Source organism: Falco naumanni, chromosome 5 (assembly GCF_017639655.2).
Source record: "Falco naumanni isolate bFalNau1 chromosome 5, bFalNau1.pat, whole genome shotgun sequence".
In the NCBI taxonomy this organism is placed as follows: Eukaryota; Metazoa; Chordata; class Aves; order Falconiformes; family Falconidae; genus Falco; species Falco naumanni.
In genome coordinates, this window is record NC_054058.1 from 23,798,979 (window position 1) to 23,819,907 (window position 20,929).

Genomic DNA, 20,929 nt, shown 5'->3' on the forward strand with positions numbered 1-20,929 from the left:
TCTTTTGCAGTGCCTGCCATCTGAAATAGCTTTTCTTTAACTCCAAGTTTCATCTGTTCTTTCATCCCATTCAAAAACACCATTCCAAAACACAACTAACATTTTTTCACCCTTATCTTGCCCATTTGCCTCTACTTCCCCAGCCTATTACTCAGTACTTTACTCGCTAATCATGACATACAACTCTTCACAGTTCTGTGAAAAGTTTTGGAATGCAGCACATGACATACACTCAAGAAGTGTGTTTCCCAACAGCAGTATATACATGCCAAGATATATGTATATCACCCCAAGAAAACAACAACAAACCGCAACCAAAACACACAAAATCCAACAACCACAAACAGGGACTAACAGATCACAGAACCGAAGGCTACTGAGCAGTCAGAGTTCCAGGGTTTGATCTATAGTGTAGAAGAAAGTTTTAATTCCACTAGTGCAAGTCCCATTTTCTGTTTTTAATTACTTTTTTGCATTAAGACCCAAGGAAAAAAGTGCAGTCAAGCAGACTCCCCATTTTACTTTCTTTTCCCCTTACTTCTGTGAAATAGCTTATAGCTTATTTATATAAATTAACAATGCCTCCTCATCCTTAAGGCTATAACATTTCTAAACTTTCCTAAGATAGTATTTCTTGCTTGGCTGGGATTTTTTAAATCCTACTCACAAATAACAAGTGTGTTTTGATAGATTGACCAAACGATACAAAAGATATCTTGGAAAACAGATGCGGAATAGCAGCTCCGCTCACAAGATGCATATGTTTTCTTACAGTAGAACAGTTTCAATACACCTCATTCAATTATGAATATATTCCTAACAGTATTAGCCAGCAGTCTCCCGACTGAAATAAGGCAAATACCCACACCCAATTAAACTCAAGACAAATTAAGAGACCTCTAACCTTCACCTCTGCTTCTTTTTCCTCCTTCAACCATGCAAGTCAGAACGTGCAATAAACAACATTCTGTCTTTCATTGCTAGAGGATCAATTGAATTTGCTTTTTTTAATAAAAGATATCTGTTTTTGAAAGGTACCATGCTGAAGCAATTTAAACACACACACCACACAATTCATCACTGTTAAACACCATGTCAAGCTAACAAAGAGACAGCAATAAAAGAGAAACAAAACCAACTCACATATTCTGTAAATATAGAGAATAATTAAAAGTTAACAACAACTTATTTCCTCCTGCTCCTATTTTTAAACTTTAAAGAAATTACAGTGGAAAAGCACTACACTACAATATTTTTTTTTTTTTTTTTTGGGGGGGGGGTTGTTGTTTTGGGATTTTGGTTGGGTTTTTTCTTTTTAAACACAGAAGTACTGTTCCAAAGTCCCGAAGTGCACTATTTGTTTTTATACAACTTCAAGAGATATTTAATCTAATGACTGACTTAGAAGAACCACATGGATCATTTTAATTGCAATGTCTGTCAGCCATCCCAGTTATCCCTACTATAGAACTATGGCTTTTGTTTTCCTCCTCTGTTGCTCTAAAATTTCTAACGTCTCAGTAAATTTTAATCAGAAAAGAGCATCCCAACTCTTAAACTCTGGGAGCAAGTTTTCATCCTGATCCAGCCAGACGAGTAGGAGATTCTTTAACATATTTGAAAGGAAGAAAAATGTCTTTTGCTAATTCAGTTAACTGCATTCAGAGCTGGTTTGTGCTGTGCCCTTACAGAATTCTTTGCTATGACTTCATGCTAAGCCAAAAATTAAACACTCTCACTTTCGTACACGAACAGCTCTATCCCAAAGTACCAACATTAGCATCAGTGGTGACAGAGGAAATGCTATAATCTCCCAACAAGAGGGGAAAAGGAGAAAAAAAAACCACCAGAAAAATGCCAAAGCCACAAACATTGTTCAATTAAACACACAGATCTGTGAAATGCAAGCATTAATGTACTTCCTTGAAATAAGTCATCAAGCTGTGCTCTCATGTATCACCTGAGAGGACAGTATAATTTCACACTTTGGCACTTTTTAAGACAAAAAACCACCACAGAATCCATGATTAAAAGATTACTTCCACAAATACCTGCAGTTTAAAACTTACCAAGCACTTTTGCAGCATGCAGAAATTTGTTAACCAAAACATCACATACAGAACCTGTGCAATTTTTGGAACATTCTTTTCTGAAACCAACTCAATTGAAACATGTGGTAACACGCATAGAGGAGACATAGCACTCAAAACCAATTTTTACTTTATTACATTCTCATCTTTGGTGAATATATTTATGTTCCCTAACTTCAACAGTCTCTCTGGTCATAGTCAAAAAGAACTTTCAAAATAGTAAGACTAAACACTATCAAGGACTTACCAGATTGGAATTGGTGGCATTGGAATCATCTTCTGGAAAGGGGATATAGATAGCTAAGGCCACACAATTGGCAAAAATAGTCAGTAATATAATTATTTCAAATGGTCTGAGGAATGGAGTTAAGGAAATTGTTCCAAAATGTGCACACACAAATAAAATAAAAAAACCACCAACAAAAAAGATTTATAAGAATTCTGTTTAAAGAAAACATTCCAAGCCCCTTATATTCTGAAAAGAAACACATGCCTTTTTAAGTGCTTTTAGGAGCTCCCAGCCAAGAATCTTCCTAATATGTCAAAAGCAGTGTAGGCCAGTCGCGTGCCAGAGTAAACACAGATTTCTTATAAGTTTTTTCTTCTTTTATTTATTTAGATTGCATTTTCCCTATTTTCCTTCAAGTGTGGCTGTACTATTTTTAATAGCAGAAGCCTGTTCTAGGACTGTCATCTTTCATCTTACAATTAGTTTCTCTTGGTCTCTTCCATCTGCATTTACAAACCCTAAAATAATTTTAACAAAAGTTTTGGGGGTTTTTGTTGTTGTTGGGTTTGTATTTTTTTTATCCCTTTCTCAATCTCTCTGTGTCTCATATCTCAAAGTTAATGCAAGGGCCCGAGAAATACATGCATAGATTCAGTTAGAAGATGTTTAAAAGTTAAAAAAGTGCCTTTGTCAAAAATATGCACATTTCCATGTATACTTGTTTTGCTTAAAAGTTATTTGAAGGAGCATTTCTTTTTCTATTTGCATTTTATTTGGCATCATAGGGAAAACAAATGTGCCCACACAGTATATTAGGGACACCAGGAACCTAAGAGTTCCTTACGACAGAGAAGCTAGCACCAATTCAGAAGCATTTCAGCCAGGCATCAAATTTATTAGGGAAAAAATCCCAAACATTTGGGGTGTTCCACAAACAAATCCTGTACAACCTTGATGCTCCACTGGACTGTCCATTGGAATCAAAGGGCATTTTTCTACTGTCCAGTTTGCTGCACTGTACTTAATCTTCTTCAGTGGACTCCTTAACCTTAATTGCTGTGAAATGTTTCCAAACTCAGACTGGAGACCAGACTTACAGTCTGTCTACATTTACTTGCCTTCAGGAATATCCTGGAAGCTAGCTCTCTGATAACTCGCCAGTGCTCCAGAGGGAAATGAAGAGCAGGATAGGACAGGGAGATTGCCAAGTTTAACCTGCGCCATCGGGTGCATTTGAGCATGAATTTACCTACCATAGGACTGGCTTTGCAGCAAATGTCAACACAGCATGTATGATTTTGGTCAGCTGACTACTGTTCTCAGCAGGTTTTAGCAGGAAAGAATTGGAGATTGGGATGTGCAGCAGCCTGAACTGCAAGACATACACAAATCCCAGGCACCTGACCACTGTGTACACTCAGATATGTTCTACATTTCACATATGGAAAAGTCAAAGGATTCCAAATTTGACAGGCTGCCATGCTTAAACCTTCAAATAGTAGGAGATATATGATAATATGGAGGAAGAACAGATTAGGGCAGGGAGATTACATGTGAAATCAAAGGGACTTCTCAGAAACCCCAGGCTGTATATATAGTGTTTGCTGCATGAAGACCTGAATTTCCATAGGCTTTCCTTCTCTTAATCACTTTTTTCCTTAGACTTTTTGGTTTTGACAGGATTATTAGCTATTAACATATCACTGTTTATGCATATTTTCTATTTCTTTTTATGCACAGTAAAATAGTATAAAATCTATAAATACAGTACATACAAAGCAGAAAATTAAGTACACAACTAAATCTTTGCAAAATAAGGCAATTACCTCATTTCACTTCTTATATGCAATGGCACCTTCAGCCTCTGAACTCTATAATGTTCGTGTAAGAAACACAACAAAACTACCATGTGATATTTGTTTAATATCTACTATGCTTAGACTTCAGTGGTTCAGCAAATTAAGCTAAGCTATTCTCAGTAGTTTTTAGCAATTAGGAAAAGACAGAGTGCAGAATGAAATTAAACCTTATCACAATTCTTTGACATCGTTACTTGTCATCGAAGTGTTTCACAGCTATAAACACTACATGTCCAATGAGAGGTTTTGATGGAAAAAAATACTTCCATCAACTCACCTAAAACAATACAAAACACTGCAAGCATCAGCACCTTTGGATTGCTTTAATCGCATTGTTTGGTCCTCTCTTGATCTCAGCAGTGCTGTATCCTGTGTTACAACACATTATTCCCATCATTCATTGCTGATCTTATTCATTTATCAAATGTCACTCTGTGCTCTTTCTTTAAAGACATGTGGTTACTGGGGTGCTGGCAAGTAAACCAATATTCAGCTTCATCCTGTTAGTCATCATCCATCATCTTATGTTTAAAGTATCAGAGCTATGCCAGAAGGGATAAAAAGTAGCAAACTTAATCAGGGGGATTAAAAATTAGCATCTGAAGAAGAAAGGAATAGGCAGGCAGGTATTTTAAGGACATTTAAGAATTGACAGGAGCATTTTTAACAAGTTCTTCATCTGAAAAATACGTCCACATCAGCAAGACCTAATATACTCATATTCTGTTTTCATCTTTCTAACATCCCACCAGACCCCAAAGGAACAATATTATCACATTGTCTTAAATGCTATCATTCATTTTTCATCATATTAACTACTGCCAAGTTATGTACTGCCTTCCCTTGACATGCTTATCTATGCCTAACAACATGCTTTTTCTTTTGCATTTGCTGAAGGACCCTATTAGCTTTATGATGTACTGACAATTACTGTTCAGGCTTAGTCTTGGTTTCTCTTTGGGGAGGACAGGGAGGTATATTTTATTTCAGTTTGTGTTTCACACCAAATTCTCAAATTCCAGCTTGTGATGATCAGACTGGGGTGAATAAAAAGGCTTTGCTCCTTCCATGTGATGAAACCAATGGCCAAACTCTCACTGACTTTCCAGGGAAGCAGCACTGACCCTTACACTCTGCAGTTGTGTGTCAGTGGTTATCATCCATCACCTGTAATGCAGTCTGTCTCTGTTCAGATTACTAGATCTGTCCCTGTACTGCATTTGTACATGTTGCAGCATTACTTTTACTGCCTGTCTTTTCCCCTGCTTCTAAATAACCATTATCTCTTACCATACATTAGTAAGCCTTATTAGTTTAAGTGGAATTCCAATATAATTAACAGACCTTAGCCCTGTTTCAGGATCTTATGCATACGTTTGGGTTTTCTTCTCCTCCTTTTGTCGCATTCTTTTCTCCATACTGTAGAAATTGTGATGCCACATTTTTAACAAAAAAAAGTATATGATTCAAAGTATCAGAGCTGTTTAACTGGTGGCACCTATCGGAGTGCTGGGCGGGATAAAAAAAAAGGGAACACCAGCAGCTGCTGTCAATCCCATAGTCTCAGTTCAATTCTGGCCTCAAATATCTAACCTTTATCATTTAAATTTCTAGTGGTGTCTTACACAAGAGTATAGTTAAGGCTCCAGTCCTAAACTACTTTTTTAACCCCAACATAAATGATCTCAGTAAAGACATCAGAAACTATTTGTGTACTTTAAACTCCCAGTGGTGCCTTTCAACTTAATGTATTGATTTCTTCACACTTATGAATAGCGCCTGATGTGCACAAACAATTTGCTCTTTTCCAAATGAGAACATCAAAAAGGATATTTCCATTCGACGATGCTGATGCATGCCCTCCGGATGGGATTTTTCAGTGTTAAACACAGCAGTGCTCGGGGAGGACGTGTAGCTGTGGTAGTACCCTGTTTTTTCTGTTTTCCATACTGCTGCCGTTTCCTCTGTGTGGAGCTAGCTGTGGATATTGTTGCATTGCCAGCACTACCCATCAGTTTGGCTTGCCTGGCAGCATCAATTGCAGCTTGCCAGGACAGCGCTGCCCCTGGAGTAGGGATATGCTCTGGGGCAAGCCCTGCAGCTGCATTGGCATTCATGTTGGCATGAGCTGGACGGGGACTCCCATAGTTGGAACCTGTGAAAGGGGAAAAAAACAAACAAACAAACCAGAAATTTGTGAAGATATTTTTTAAGCAACAGAAAAGAGAAATAGTGTTTTTTAATATCTTAAGTATCAGTAATGTTAAGTATCAGTAAAAGCAAGAGCTAAGGTTAAGTATAGGGTATCCACTTACTACCGGCTTATTCCTCCAATTCAAGTTCTTCATTTTAAAGTAATGCTACTATGCAAGCATTTGTCTTGCAACAGTCTCCCAACAAGACCCAATGGACACTAAGCTGTTAGAAGTGCCTCCAATCAATACAGTCTCCAGGGATTCACAGAAAAGAAACGGTCCGTTTTTACCCACACATTTTGCAACTTGGATTGTTTGAAAGCTCAAAAGATGAGGCTAGTTCTCATCACTTCACCACAGACATGCAGCACTACGCTATTTAGTACATAGCAAAGCACCCAAATGAGATACTCAAACCCCATCACAAAAATCCTTATGTTTTCAAGATTACCTCAAGATAAATAATTTTTTAACAACGAGTTTAATTCTCTCTGCAATATACACGTATGTATAAGCCCAAGAATAACCTGACTACAAGGTATACCAAAGCAGAAACTGTAGCTTTTGTGCTCTATAGGATGCTGTGCAGATAGTTTAGGCCAACCAACATATATTTAGAAACTGGAACAGAGTCCTTATCCTGATAAACTGATTTTAAGACAGATGAACTATTGAAATCAATGGAGTAAGACTTACTTTCAAAGTATTAACAAGAATGCTAAGACCTAGCAGTTCCAAGTTTTACACCTCTTTAGCCAAAACTGAGGAAGTATATGCTTTTGCCAAATCATGATGATAGAATAGGTATTTCAGATGGCATATGGCTGATATTTAGAAGGTCTTAGTAGTTTAAAAAAAAAAGTCACCCTTTCAAGCTAGTGCAATTGTTCCATTGTTTCAGTAAAGACAGTTAAGTCACCGGTGTCTCTTCAGTGAGACTTTTTCAGCAACTCAAAGCTTCAATCACTTCAAAATGAGTGAATTTTGAAACTTCAGAACAGACTCCCTTACTCTTTGGAGTATGCTTCAATCGAGATATGCAAGAACTTGTGAAAGGTTAACCAAACTTTGCCACAGACACTTCATAGAACAAAATATAAGCCATGTTAGAAAAGTGCAACATAAAATCCACAGAAAGTCACAACGGCAAACTTTTATTAGGGAGCAAGTCTTGTTTAGATACATCCTATAGAAGATTTTTGAGACTATTTATCTTTTTTGTGGACTTGTGAGTTTGCCTGTGGCCCACATGTTCAGATGCAGGTAAAAGGAAGCCCAAATAGTCTACAGATCTTATTCCTTCACAGGCTATGAAACCAGAGTTCAGTTTCAAAACACTGCACACTCAAGGGACTATGTTTCCCCTTACATCTTAACAGCAGACTATGCTTCTGAAAAAGTGTACACACAAGGGGCACACAGTAGAAACCCAGCAAAGGAGTTAGATCACCTTTATTTCAAAGCAGGCTCAAAGTCTGCTATTGACTGTTCCACTTTAGATTAACAGAAATACAGTGTTACTAAATAGATCAGGTGGCTTCTATAGACTATGAGACAAGACAAGCAGAAGACCACATGACACTTGTTTTTTTTCTTAAAATATCGAAAGACAGACTTTCTAAACTGGGGAACTGGCAAGCTGTTTTTGAACAAAAGTAATTATCCAAGATGCATATTTCATAGCTGGATGTGCAGTGCCAAGATATCACAGCAATGACTGCACTACAAATGAATTAAAGCAGGTAGAATAAATACAATTACACTGACACACAGAGTGTAACAGGATGTGCCTTTACCTAGAAAGCATACAAGATTTTAAAATTTATTTCACTGAATCTCAAGGAAGGACATGATGGGGTCAGATGCTATTTTATTTCAGGCATTACCATAAGATTTCCAGGTTGTTACAATTTTATTGCACAGCAGCAAAATCTAGAGCTTGTCTCTGCTCACTGAAAAAACTCCTAGCTGCAAACCAGCCAAAGGAAGCTGGTGAGCAATATGACTCCGATATGTGAAAGGGAAAGCTGAAAGAAACAAGAAGCGGGAAATAGTTAATTCACATCCCTCAGATTTTGAAACGGAAGAAAGAGAGCTTTCAGAATCACATAGGCTAAGCAGATTTCCTAGATGAAGCTGGTAATCAACTGGCAGACAAACTTAGTTTTCTAAAGCTAAGCAAATTGTACACAGCACTACTCATAGGATACATATTTATTTTCAGACTACTTCCAGATGCAGTTTTTCTCTTTAGCATCTATCTGACCTCCCTAGCCTGAGGCATGCTGGGAAGAGAAATAAATGGAAAATTACTCTAATTATTCTCCAGCTCTTCTTTAATACTGACCCATTAGAATGTATAAGAGGTGGGTGATTTCCAGTAAAAGCAAACTTGCTGATCCATCGCCCCTGTTCTTATCATGCTGACTAGACCATGTGGTCCTGAAAATTAACAGCTGCTGCATCTTAATGAAGACTTTTCTGCAATTTGGGAATGTGTCAAGCTTCTTTGTTATTACTGCTTATTAGTTAGGTTTCACATGAGGATTCAAGTCCATCCATTTTGACTTTCATGTGCCAGCAAAGGTAAGGACGCAACTTCTGGTGGTTTCATTGCTTTTGCTTCTAACATGACCACCAGTTTCATAACAAAGTGCTTTGTCTCAAATTGATTTCAAAAGATGAGTCAGTAATGACAGATTTGTATTAACAAATATTGATTACTGATAAGGATCTGTCTGTTTTATGAAGCTCAGAGGCTGCAGACTATACTAAGTAATTAATGGCAGTGACAAATCCCTTGATCTACAGGCAGTTTATGGAAATAGCTTAAATTGAAGAATGAAGCTCACGCAACTTCACAGAAAGGACATTCAAGAACTGAGCAAAATATTTTCAAAGACAGCATAGCCAAAATTTCAGGAAGAAAAAAAAAATCTACCCTATAATCTAAATGTTTAGTGTTAATTCCTAGGAATAAAACAGAACACAATTCATATGGAACTTGTACAGCATCATGCTGAATGTCACCTATGGCACTCATTTCTCTCCCACCACAAAACTCTGCTGTAACCCAAGAGCTGCAGTTACTGGATTTGCTGTTTTCATTTTGTAATGTTAAGATATTTCACTCTATTTCCTCACTACAAATGAAGTTTCATGAAACCCAAATCACTTTAATTGTATTTGTTTATACTGTCATTAAGCTGGAAGTTGACCAGAACTGGGAAATGGAGATTCAGCACCCACCCAAATGCAGTAATGCACTAAGCATGATGATCCACAGCACCATCACCATGCTGATCCCTACCCACCCTTTATCAAGAATTTGTACTGGTGATTATGTGCAGCTGGTTCACAAAGCTCTTCTGTGCTACAGATCATGAGTTTAAACATTTGAATAGTAATTAAACAGAAAAGTCCATGTAAGTGAACAAATTTGATTATAAAGTCTTTGGAAAAGACTAATTTCTGCAAAAATGCAAAGTTGCAGAAGTACTTCAAATGGAGAAACAACAGAAATACAGGTCTCAAAAATCAGTTAAGTCAGAAAAAAACCAACACATAACATTGCTATACAATAGGAAATTAACAACGTTGCACAAAACACGTGACATTGTAAGCTTACAACTAAATCACCAAAATGGTCTTCACCATAATCACTACTAAAATATACAATGATGACCACTAATACCTTTATTAAAAAGTGCTGTTTCCATTCTAATAACATCTATCATACCATCTATTAACTATCACAAAAGCATCATTTAAAAAATAAACGATACATGACCATTCTATATGAGAAGCGGGCAAGTTAATGACACAATGGAACTGTAACTTTTGAGTTTCTTGACTTCATCTAGCTAGCCACACATTTATTTTTGAGGAATTTGTGCTTAGATTAATTCTTTAAATGAAAATAGAGCTATGCCAATATGGAGCGTCACTGTTCTTTTTTGCCATCACTTTAAAACACATCAGAATCCTAAAAATTCAAACCTTGAAATTGTGTTGCACAACTGTATTTTTCTCCAGAGCAAAGGTGGGTACAGTAGAAGACAGTACTGGTTTAATTGTAATGTCTTAACTGAACACTGAAAGAAAACAAACAGAAAGCAGGAAACGTGTCACACTACTAAGATCATGTGTAAAACCAGTTCAAGCACACAGAAAAAACAATAAACGACTGCAGTGAGAGACACCTGACAAGAAACATGAAGAATAACACACACACACACACAAGAAGGCAGTGTATGAGATCATCTGTTAGTAAGAGAAAGAATGTGGAAAAGATTGATCCATTAACCAATGGAAAAAGAGCATTTGACAGATGACTGTAAGAAGGCTTAAGTTTTGTGTGACCTTTTTGCATCCATTTTTACTAAAGAAAAACCCATCAAGAGCAGGTGACTAGCATAATTAATCCCCAAACCAAAACAGGTATCATTTCCAACTGTAAAAGGAAAACAAGTTAGAAACTACTTAGACAACATTCATTGTTTCAGCTACTTAAGTACCACAACCTAGAACATCCTAGAACATTTAAAGAGCTTTCAGAAGTAATCTCAAAGCTGTTAGCTGCTGGTTTGAATGCATGAAAGACAGGAGAGATCTCAGAGGACTGAGAAAGGGAGAATGGACCTCCCAGTTAAAAAGTGGGAAGGGGGGGAAATTTAAATCCAGTTGAATTTCAGTCTCCAGAAAAAAAAAATCTGGAATAAGTAAAATAAACAATTGTCAGCAAGTACTTGGATGACAAGGAAAAAAAGAGCAGACATGGATCGGTCATGAATACATTGTGTCTAAGAAAACTAATTCCTTCCAGATCTGGGTAACAGAATTCACAGGCAAGATGGAAGCTGTAGGTGCCACATCTTCTGACTTTAATAATTTTATGAGGTCTTGTATGATAATTTCACAAGGATGCTGAGGACATACAAGCAAGAAAGAAATTGCTATAAAACATGAGTATGAAACCAGTGTATGCCTGAGAGCAGTTATCATTGGTACACCATTTAAATTGGAAGATGTGTCACATGGAGGTACCCAAGTGCCTGCCCTGGATCTGATTCTGTTCAATGTTTCCAGTAATGATCTGGATGATGACATGGTGAATGGTATTAAATGAGCACGTAACTGTGAAGCTGGGAGGCAAAGCAAATACACTGAAGAATGGGATTTTAATTCAAAATGAACTTCATGAATTGGAGGAAATGTCTTAAAAATAGAATGGAGTTCAGCAGGGACAAATGCAAAGTATTTAAGCAAAATGAATCATCTGCCCAAATTATTTTCAGAAAAGCCTTGTGGGTTATGTTAGATCCCCAACAAAACAGGAGTTGATATTGTCATACTTCCTTCTTCCCACAAAAGGCAATCATCACAACGTAGTATATAAACAGGGATGAAATCTATGTGACACAACAAGTAATCCTTCTCTTCAGCTCAGCATTGGCAGGGCTTCAGCTGAAATACAGGGAGCAGTTTCAGGTTCCACACTTGAAGACAGACATGGCTCCGTTCAGGTTGCCCAGAGGAGAGCAGAGAGGCCAACCAAAGGCCTAAAAAATGCAAACTACAAGGCACAGAGACAGAAATGGGAATGCCAGAACTTGGGCTGCTGCTCCCAAGGATGTGAGGGTGAGGAGGGTAGGATAACAGTCTTTAAGTGTGTGTATATTATACACACATATATATGTTTTTATATATTTTTCTAGATACACATGTATTTTATTTCAAAGAACAAAAAGGAACTATCTGTCACCACAGTCACAGTGAATAAGTAGAAGCAACGGCTTTTGCAGTAAGAAAAAAATTCAGGATTTACCTTCGGAAAACACTTTCTAACTGTAATGACAATGAAGCACATGTACTGGCTTCCTGGATTGGAGGCAGTACCTCCCACACAATTTAAGTCTTTTAGACCAGGCCAGAAAAAACATTTCTCTGGAATCACACCTATGAGGCAAGATTTATAGTGCGAATTAGTTTCTTTTCTTAGTCTAAAGCAAGTTTGACCTGAAGGAAGGCCTTACCACAGAAAACTTACGTATTTCTTCCATCAGTTAATCTACCAAAAGACCCCCTCCGAGTAAACCCTGCCTCAGTCAAACTTCCAGGCCATCGCAGGGACATTACACAGCACTGTCAGGCTTCTGCCCACACACTCATCACTCCGGGCGGAGGCAGGGGGTGGCGAGGTGAGGGCCCCCAGTCCAGTGACTGACCCAGAACTCTGAACTCAGTTTCTTTGGTTTTAAACTTCATTCTGCAAATATATTTTTCTAAAAGTCTTTCAGTAGCCCAGGACAGTAACAACTAGCCACACACAAAGTTTAAAACCTTGAAGTGAAATAAATCCACTTTATGTGAAAAAGCAGACTTTTCCAGGCATCTTTATTAAATTTTCAGCTGACAACCCTGAATATTTCCCCTAATGAATGTAGGGCTGCAGACATACAAAACTCACTTTCTTTAAAGCATGATTTTTCCTTATTTGCCTTTAAAAAAAAAAGTTGATAAGATGTTAGTTCTGACAGCTAACGTCTAAAGTGACACTAGTGTTTCCCCAAAAAAGATTTTTCTGGAGTTAATTTGTAAGTAGAAATAGGAGTTACAATGAAAGCTGGATTTCAACCCAAACTACGGCTTTTTCTATAACACAATTTATAATACACACATACTCTTTTTAAACATCATGTCAGACTAAAACTCAGTGTGTAGTTGTTAGCCCAGATAAACGAGTTAAAGAATTTTTCCTGTAAATTGTTTCGGGGCTTCAGAACACACACATAAAAGATACGTGATTTAAGACTATTCATTTGCCATAGTTGAGACTAAACATTTTTTTAAAATATAAACAAAAAATCTTATTCAAGAACCATACTTCATTTGCAACTAGATCTTTGTTTTCTTTATCTCCCCCCTGCAGAGTTGGGTTTTTCTTTTGCTGCATGCCATTAACATAAGATGTTGTGAGCTACTAGCTAGAAATGTGAAAAAAAAAAAAAAACCAAGTCCATTTCAATGAAGAGAGCAAATTTGGGTTTTTACAGCTGCCTACAATACTACTAATGATAGAATTTCCCCTTCTGCCTCCTTCTAATTAGCAGGTGATAAGTTATCATCTAAAATTTCATCACTTGAGTGTCCCTCCTTTTACTTCTGTAGTTTTGTCTTTCCATTCTTAAACAAAACAGAAGTAAAGCAACAATCTGTTCTGCCTCCTTCACCAAAGGGGCATCTTGTCAAATCTGACTCAGAAGAATCTAGAAAGCCACAAGTCTGAAAATCTTCAGCAGTCACAAAAATCCATCTAGCTTCTAATTTTCTCTTCTGTGACTATGGATTCAAGAGAACTAGATTGGGAGTTAAGGTCTCTTTTGGAGAGGAGGAAGGGGTAAAGAAGCATGGAGCCTACTAAACGTTAAGCCCCAAGGCAAGTGTCTAATATTAAAAGTTTGACAATTGATGTAGATATCAGGAGAGCCAGAGAAGTCTATAATACAACTCAGCTGGACTACAAATTCTCTAGGAGATAAATTTATTAGGCCAGGGGTAGGGGGATGTGTGTTAAAGGGCCAATTGCCTTTGAAGCATGTGCATTTTCTTGTGGCTGTCAAGCTACAAGAAAACGCAAAGAAACTCACAAAGAATCCTTTCTGGTTTCTTGAGACATGTTTCTGGTGGCACCTAGATTAAGCTTTCAGAGGTCAAGTCAGGGAACTCTTTCCTTCCTTCAACAATTAATTAATGTTAACACCATTAAGGATCCTGGGATCAAGCACATCTTTGGTAAAATTTCTTTGACTTCAGTAAAATTCCTCTGGGGATTAACTGTAGCTCATCAGACTGGATTCTTCTGACAAAATTAACTACTTATCATTTTCTTATTGGTGAATGATTACTTTTAGTGGGTAATCTAAATATAACTTCCTTACAGAAATGAAGCTCTTAAAGGTTTAAAATACTCTTTACTCTATTAAATGGTCTCCAGATTCTTTGTCTAACAATGTAGAGTGGGATAGAAATCAGTACACAAACCTGTTAAAGTGGTTTGCATCACACTACCCAAACCATTTTAAAAAACGGATCTTGTCTAGCCTCTCTTTATAGTCAGTGCAGGGGACCATTTTTTCCATTCGTAAGACAGATGTCTGACATACAAGTGAAACCATCTGCTGGAAGTACCATTCTATCTTCAGATTGTACAAAAGTAATCAAAAACAGAAGTTTAATTGCACATCAAATTTTAGTGGATTGAATGAGATTAAATTACTTCCACTTATGTGTGGAGAGTACATGCATGCATATGTGTTTGTGTACAAGGTACAAAACAACTCTGTAGCTGCTTTTGGCCCAAAACATGTAACAAAATTTGGGAAGTGTACAAATATATTATATCTAAATAATTCAAAGCCTGCAATTTCAATGATTCTTCATCCTAGAAAAATCAATCACAATTCTTCCACAACTCATAGTATTCTCAGTCCAGAAATAGCAGTCTGTTCTCAGTTACATCAGATGATGACAAAAAAAAGCACAAAGGGATCTCTGTATAGGTCTGTATCCGAGTTACAGACAATATGAATTTTGATAGATACACACACAAACCAAGAAACAACCCAACCCAACACTGCCCCCCCCCAAAAAAAAAAAAAGAAAAATAAATTCAAAACACAAACAACCACCTTTAGCATCCAGATCTAAATGGAGATCAGCCCTGATAAAAGATAGACAGTGGAAATTCTTACAGGCTGAGTTCTTTTGCTTCTTCTTGCTGTTTATGGAGTCAGTGTTCAGCTATGCAACTCCAGAGAGCAGGCAATTTGTTGGAAAGAGATTAGCAAGTGTATAAAAGGAGAGTATATATCTAACCTTCCCATACAAGCTGTAAGTATTCCCTGCCACCCCTCACTCCCAGTGGTGATATCCACATCAGAAAGCCACTAATCCACATTATCTACAATATCTTAGGTTAAAGGGGACCTCTGAAGGCCATCTGGTCCACATCACTCCTTTTTAGCCCCCTCATTCAAAGCGGTCAAAATTTCATCCAACCCCTTCGGCTATCCAGCACCCTACTTTGCACCACTACTGTCTCCGAGTCTGCACGTAGGATTGCAAGAACTGACCACCGTAGGCACCCAAATCAAAGGTTCATTCAGGTATTGGGCATACAATTTAAGAGAATATAATACCAAGAGAACATATAATTTTAAGAGGTACCTACTACCTTATACTTTGTGAAAAACAGACATCTGTAAGTTGTATCATTAGCACCCCCAGAGAACGGTCACCTAAAAACTATTTGTTGCTTTTCAGAAAGGCAAAACTTAGAATTTATTTTAATCTACATTCACCTAATTTTAGATTATGTATGCAATATCCTACTAAATTAAAGATGCACTCCCTGCTTGAAATGTAGGCAGTTTCAAAGGAAAGGTATTAAAAGATGTTTCAAGTGTCAAAGCTGACTTTGATTTCAGCTATTATTCTTAGTGTTCTAAAAACTACACTTTTCTATTTTTAAAATGTGATTATTTTTCCCCTGCTGCTTGGAGTAAAGCCAACAAAACATCAGAAAAAGCAACTGAAGAAGAAAGTTTTGAAAAACAAGACTATAGAAAAATTTCTACAAATCTAAAGAATTAAGCAAGTGAATGCATAAGTTTGGGATTTCTCCTAATTTCAGTCATCTGACGTTATCTTATTTTTAAATAATTCTAGACAAAATAGACGTATTTGAACAGGAGGGCTATATGTAACTTGCCATCATTAAGGTGCTAGAAAGAGATAATGCAAGAAAGGGCAAAATTTGAACTGAGGAAAGAAAAAAAAAAAAATGCTGCCTCAGTCCTGTCCTATTTCCTTTCATACACAGAATCTCAAGAGGATGCTCCATATGCAACGTGCTCTGCAAAGCAAGAAAAAGGAAGTCCTTGCAAGCCTCCATTAAAGCAAACCCACAGAAAATTACTAACCACATGAATACAAACCATGCTATACAACAAAGGAAAACAGCGGCTTGTTTCAACTCCACGGCGATATTAAAAGGCAGTCTGGGGGAAAACAGCCACCCATACATTTACCCAAACTAGACATTTTTGTTCTAGAGGCATTGCAGCATTAACAGATTTAGAGTTATATTTTTACAGTCACTTTACATAGAAGAAAATAATTTTACTGATTTTTTTATTATTATCTGAAGTAATATGTTCTATCTCTAGCATGCAGATTTTTCTCTAGCATTATTTTCTATTTACTGGTATCCTCTTAGGGAATGTCCCAAGTCTGGATATTAAGGATGTGTAATACCCAGATGCAAAACCAAGCACTCTTGACTTGCTCTGCTAGTTAAAAGCATTTCAAAATCTAAGTAACAAAAAAAAAAAAAAAGGGGGCGGGGGGGGGGGGGGGGGAGGTGGGTGCAAAAATTGGAAGAGAGAATCTTGGTAAGCACCTGTATGAGAAAAAACAGCATCTGGCTTACATCTTTGGTTGAGCACTGTAACCCTGAAATGATTCTTATGTCACTGGTTGTCTATACAAACATTGTTAACCAGTTACTCTGTGACCTTTTCTGCAGTAGATGCAGACAAATGTTTGAGACAGTCTTTATAGATTCTTTCTAAAAATAAAATATCCTGCTTATATAAAAGCGGATTCATTGATCATTACTGAATTTACATATAGCAGAGCAAAGGTGGCAAAGACAGATGCACACCAGGTTTGTAGAGCACTTGCTTAGAATGCAGTGGGTAATATTTTAGCACTGCCCTTGAGTTAGTGCTCCAGCTCTGTCTTTCTGATAGCTTTCAGATCACCCTGAAGACTCTGAAAGCTGAGGCTTTTTTGTTCCTTTCTTGGGGTGCTCTGCACTTTGTAGGATCAGTGTCACAAAAGTAGTGAGAAATTTCCTACAAACCATATACTCTGATAGCGTCTGAACACTTCTCAGGAAGTTCTACATTTCTACTGCTCATTAGGAGGAAGAATGAAAAACAAACTGAAAACCCAAGTCTTCCAGGCTCTTGTCACCTCTGGAGTTTGCCATTGGTATTGTGCCATCCCTGTTTGGAAGCAGAGCACACGCTCCTCTCATGTCTGAGCTGCTTTGTCCCAAGAGCCAGTTGGCTGGCTCTAACTCATGGTCAGAGTGAGCCAACGCAAAGACAAGATGGACTTCAATGAGTTTCAATTTATGTGTGAGCCTAAAAGTCCAGGTAACATAGCTGTACAGAGCATCACTATGGAACACAACATTGCAGGTCTCGATTCTAGAATCCATACCTCAAAAAAAAAAAGTAATAGTTTAATGAACTGAGAAAAAAAGGTACAAGAAAATATAGTGGGATAATACCTTACAACTAGAGATTAAAGATATCCAAATCATTTAGTCTTATATAAGAGACAGTTAAAAAAAAATTCATTGCAATTTATCAGCATGAGCATGTGAAAGATTTTTGACACCACATGACCACTTCAACTAATTGCAATAACTCTTATGAAGTTAAATATATATACGTGGCTAACAATGAGGAGGCCTAACCAGTGGAAAACTTAACTGTGTAATGTTAGGGGTCACTTCCACTTTGTCTCCTCAGGTCATGTCTAGGTATGTTTTCTAATGTCCCTTCTGGTGCTCAAACAGCAGGATTCAGAAACTGCTGGGTGAGACTCTTCAGCTTGCAAGATGCCATCAAAAATCTGTTACCCGCAGACAACCCAAGGACAGTAGGAAACACAAAGCTGTTATGTTCATATTTAAAATACATCAGTTGGAAATTTGTCTGTAAAATGGTATCCTTTAGAACATATTGAGGCCTGTAGTGGGATAAATGCAACATTTTCACACATAGACTGGGGATCCCCATTGTTGTCCTTATTTCAAGTTATTTGCAGCACAATGGCTTAATCAGAAAGTAGTGTTACAAAAACAGTTATGTTATTTTAAGTAAATTACTCCCACTTCAATCTATACATTTCCTGAAACATTCTCTTGTCTCAAATTTTGAGTCACTGTATCATTACTAAGCACAGGCAGTGAAAGAGCATTCAAAAGCAAATGGTGAAATGATGACAGAGAGCATCATAGACAACTCTATGCAAAATTACAGAATAGGTTTCCACAGAGGCATAGCATGTTTGTGATTTCTATAGAAAGTTTAAACTAGAAGCCACTGATGGGAAATACTACATTTTCAAAATTGTTATTTCATAAAAAATATCCCTTCTTATTTTCAAAATTCAGTTTTCCAATTTGAGTTCAAAAAATTCAATTATTTTACCAGAACCTCATAAGAAGGGCAAGTATCACTTTGAACTGGTCTACCTCATTGCAGATGACAATTTCTGTAAGCAGAATTTCTTGTTGATGCTCTTCAGGAAACTATAATAGTTGCTTCACATACCATAGCTGCTGCAGCACAGCCTTTCCTCCAGGGCACTGCAGGTGTTCAGCCACTATATAGCTTATGCTAAGGGCAGCCTGATAGAGTCAAGGCTATAAATTCTGGAAAAAGAGGCTCTGAAGAGATAATAGGATGATACATAAAGGCTTCATATCCCTGCCTGTGGCAGCTAGAGGAAGAAATTTTGAGAAGATACATGTTCTTTGAGATAATACAGTATTATAAAGATACAAAGAAAGTGTGTTGGCCACCCTTCATTTACAACAATAAAAACTTGCCCTGCTGAAATGTGTTAACCTTTTCTCCTGATGTCACTAGAATGAAATATCCTTCTATTCCTCCTCTGGCTGCATCCATGGGCTCTCCTCCTTGCTGAAGGCACTGACCCAGCACACTTTGTCTGGTACTGAGGCTCTGACAGGCAGAACACATCCAAAATTGAACAAAGTTGCCAAGTTAACAAGGCCAAAATGAATTTTGCACCTTAATTTATCTTCTGTTTGGGACCTTGTGAGTAAGTTTGCAATGATTCCAAAATGGCATTTTCAAAATTTTGGGTGAACACCACACACAAACCAAAGCATTAGAGTAAAGAACTCTCTCTACATTGCTATTACCTAACTATTAATCTTTCCTTGCAAATTTTGTATATTCCAGCCAGTCCGGCTAACCACATTTGCTAGCTAGGAGAACCAGACTGAACTGATTAAAGCATGGTTTCTCTGACACAGTCTTCTGGCATGCTTGCCATCCTTCTCTGACACTGCCTGGAAAGCCCCATCTCCTTCCTGACGCTACCTATTTTACATTCACAATATTCTACACTCCTAAACATAGTCTTGGGAAAAATTAATTGTTCTCACTCCAGATGGAGCCAGGGATAATCCTCAAGAAGCAGCTTCCCTCAATTTCCAACAGGGATTTTTCCTGAGTTATTGTTTTTCTCGCCATGCTTTTCTTCAACAATCTCTTTTATTTAATGGCATGTATTCAGGCAGGAAGTATACATTTCAAATATTTGCATTCACACCGGTCACCTAAAAGACAGGTAACTTCCTAAAACCTGTTAAAGGCACATAACTCCTTTCTTCACACAGCACTTTTGTTGCTGACTTAGAAATCAACACAGATGCAGAAGGTGGAATTAATGTCACCAGTTCTAGCATTCTAGAAATCTGACATTTAGCCTAACTTAGTCATTAAAGCTTTATCTATATGTTCAAGACAGAGTTAAGTACCTCAAAAAAAAAAAAAAAAAAAAAAAAAAAACACCAGCAGCAGCCCACTCCACCTATTTTAGGTATCTATGATGTTCTGTGGCCATGGCTGCCTTCCTCTCCACTGACTACACAGGAACTCTACATGATTAGCTCCAACTAGACAATTTAAACACCTACAGTGAGGTAAAATGAAATTATTAGTTTTACTATATGAAGAATGACAATCTGGAAACATAAACCATTTCTCTCTTATTTCATACTATTCTATTCCTTTCCAAATCTTTCAGAACACAGCTAGATCCTTCCAATCACAGTCACTTACTCATTCTGGTCCACTAAACAAATTATACTTCTGCCTAGAGATTCATACATACACACACACAACTGTGTAGGCACAGTGCAACTGCAGACATTTCTGAGACATTCTAATGGTTCCAGAGCACAGATAATTTTTTTCCAACTATTTGAAAGCAAAAAATAAATACGCCTCATGGTACACATACTGGAAAGTGGGCAGGTACAATCAGCAATATCTGCATACCTAGGTTGCTATTGAAGCCCTGGTGGTGCCTACTGATAAGTATGAGTTGGGAGGAAGAAAGACACATAATTGCTCTTATCTATTAGCACCAAGTACACCGTACGCACACCACATACTACCATGTGCAGTTCCCAGAGGCCAGACGGCAGTCCCCTTTTCCATCAGATTCACATTTCATCATGGGAACATCTACATTCAAGAGCAGCATACTTTATCTCTGCAACTTAGATCCAAGAGTGAAACCACACACACACCCCTTGATGATGAAGTATTTGCTCAGAATTCATACCAAGATCCTGCAGTGACTCCTCATAAACCTGTAGATCTTTGACCAAATCTGCCTGATCATTTGTTTCAGGTAACCTAAGATGCTGATCTCCTT

At 37.5% G+C, this 20,929-nt stretch overlaps 1 protein-coding gene across 14 annotated transcripts in view; it reads right to left on the reverse strand.

Moving 5' to 3' along the window:
- Positions 1 to 20,929, reverse strand: part of CACNA1C (calcium voltage-gated channel subunit alpha1 C) — a 441,725-nt gene that overhangs the window by 407,986 nt on the left and 12,810 nt on the right. For all 14 annotated transcript variants that reach the window (XM_040594360.1, XM_040594355.1, XM_040594352.1 and 11 more), the window contains exons 2-3: positions 6,012 to 6,333; positions 2,338 to 2,443 (exon numbers count right to left, since the gene is read on the reverse strand). In XM_040594360.1, coding sequence (XP_040450294.1) covers positions 2,338 to 2,443; positions 6,012 to 6,333 — 428 coding nt within the window. The remainder of the gene's footprint in view (positions 1 to 2,337; positions 2,444 to 6,011; positions 6,334 to 20,929) is intronic.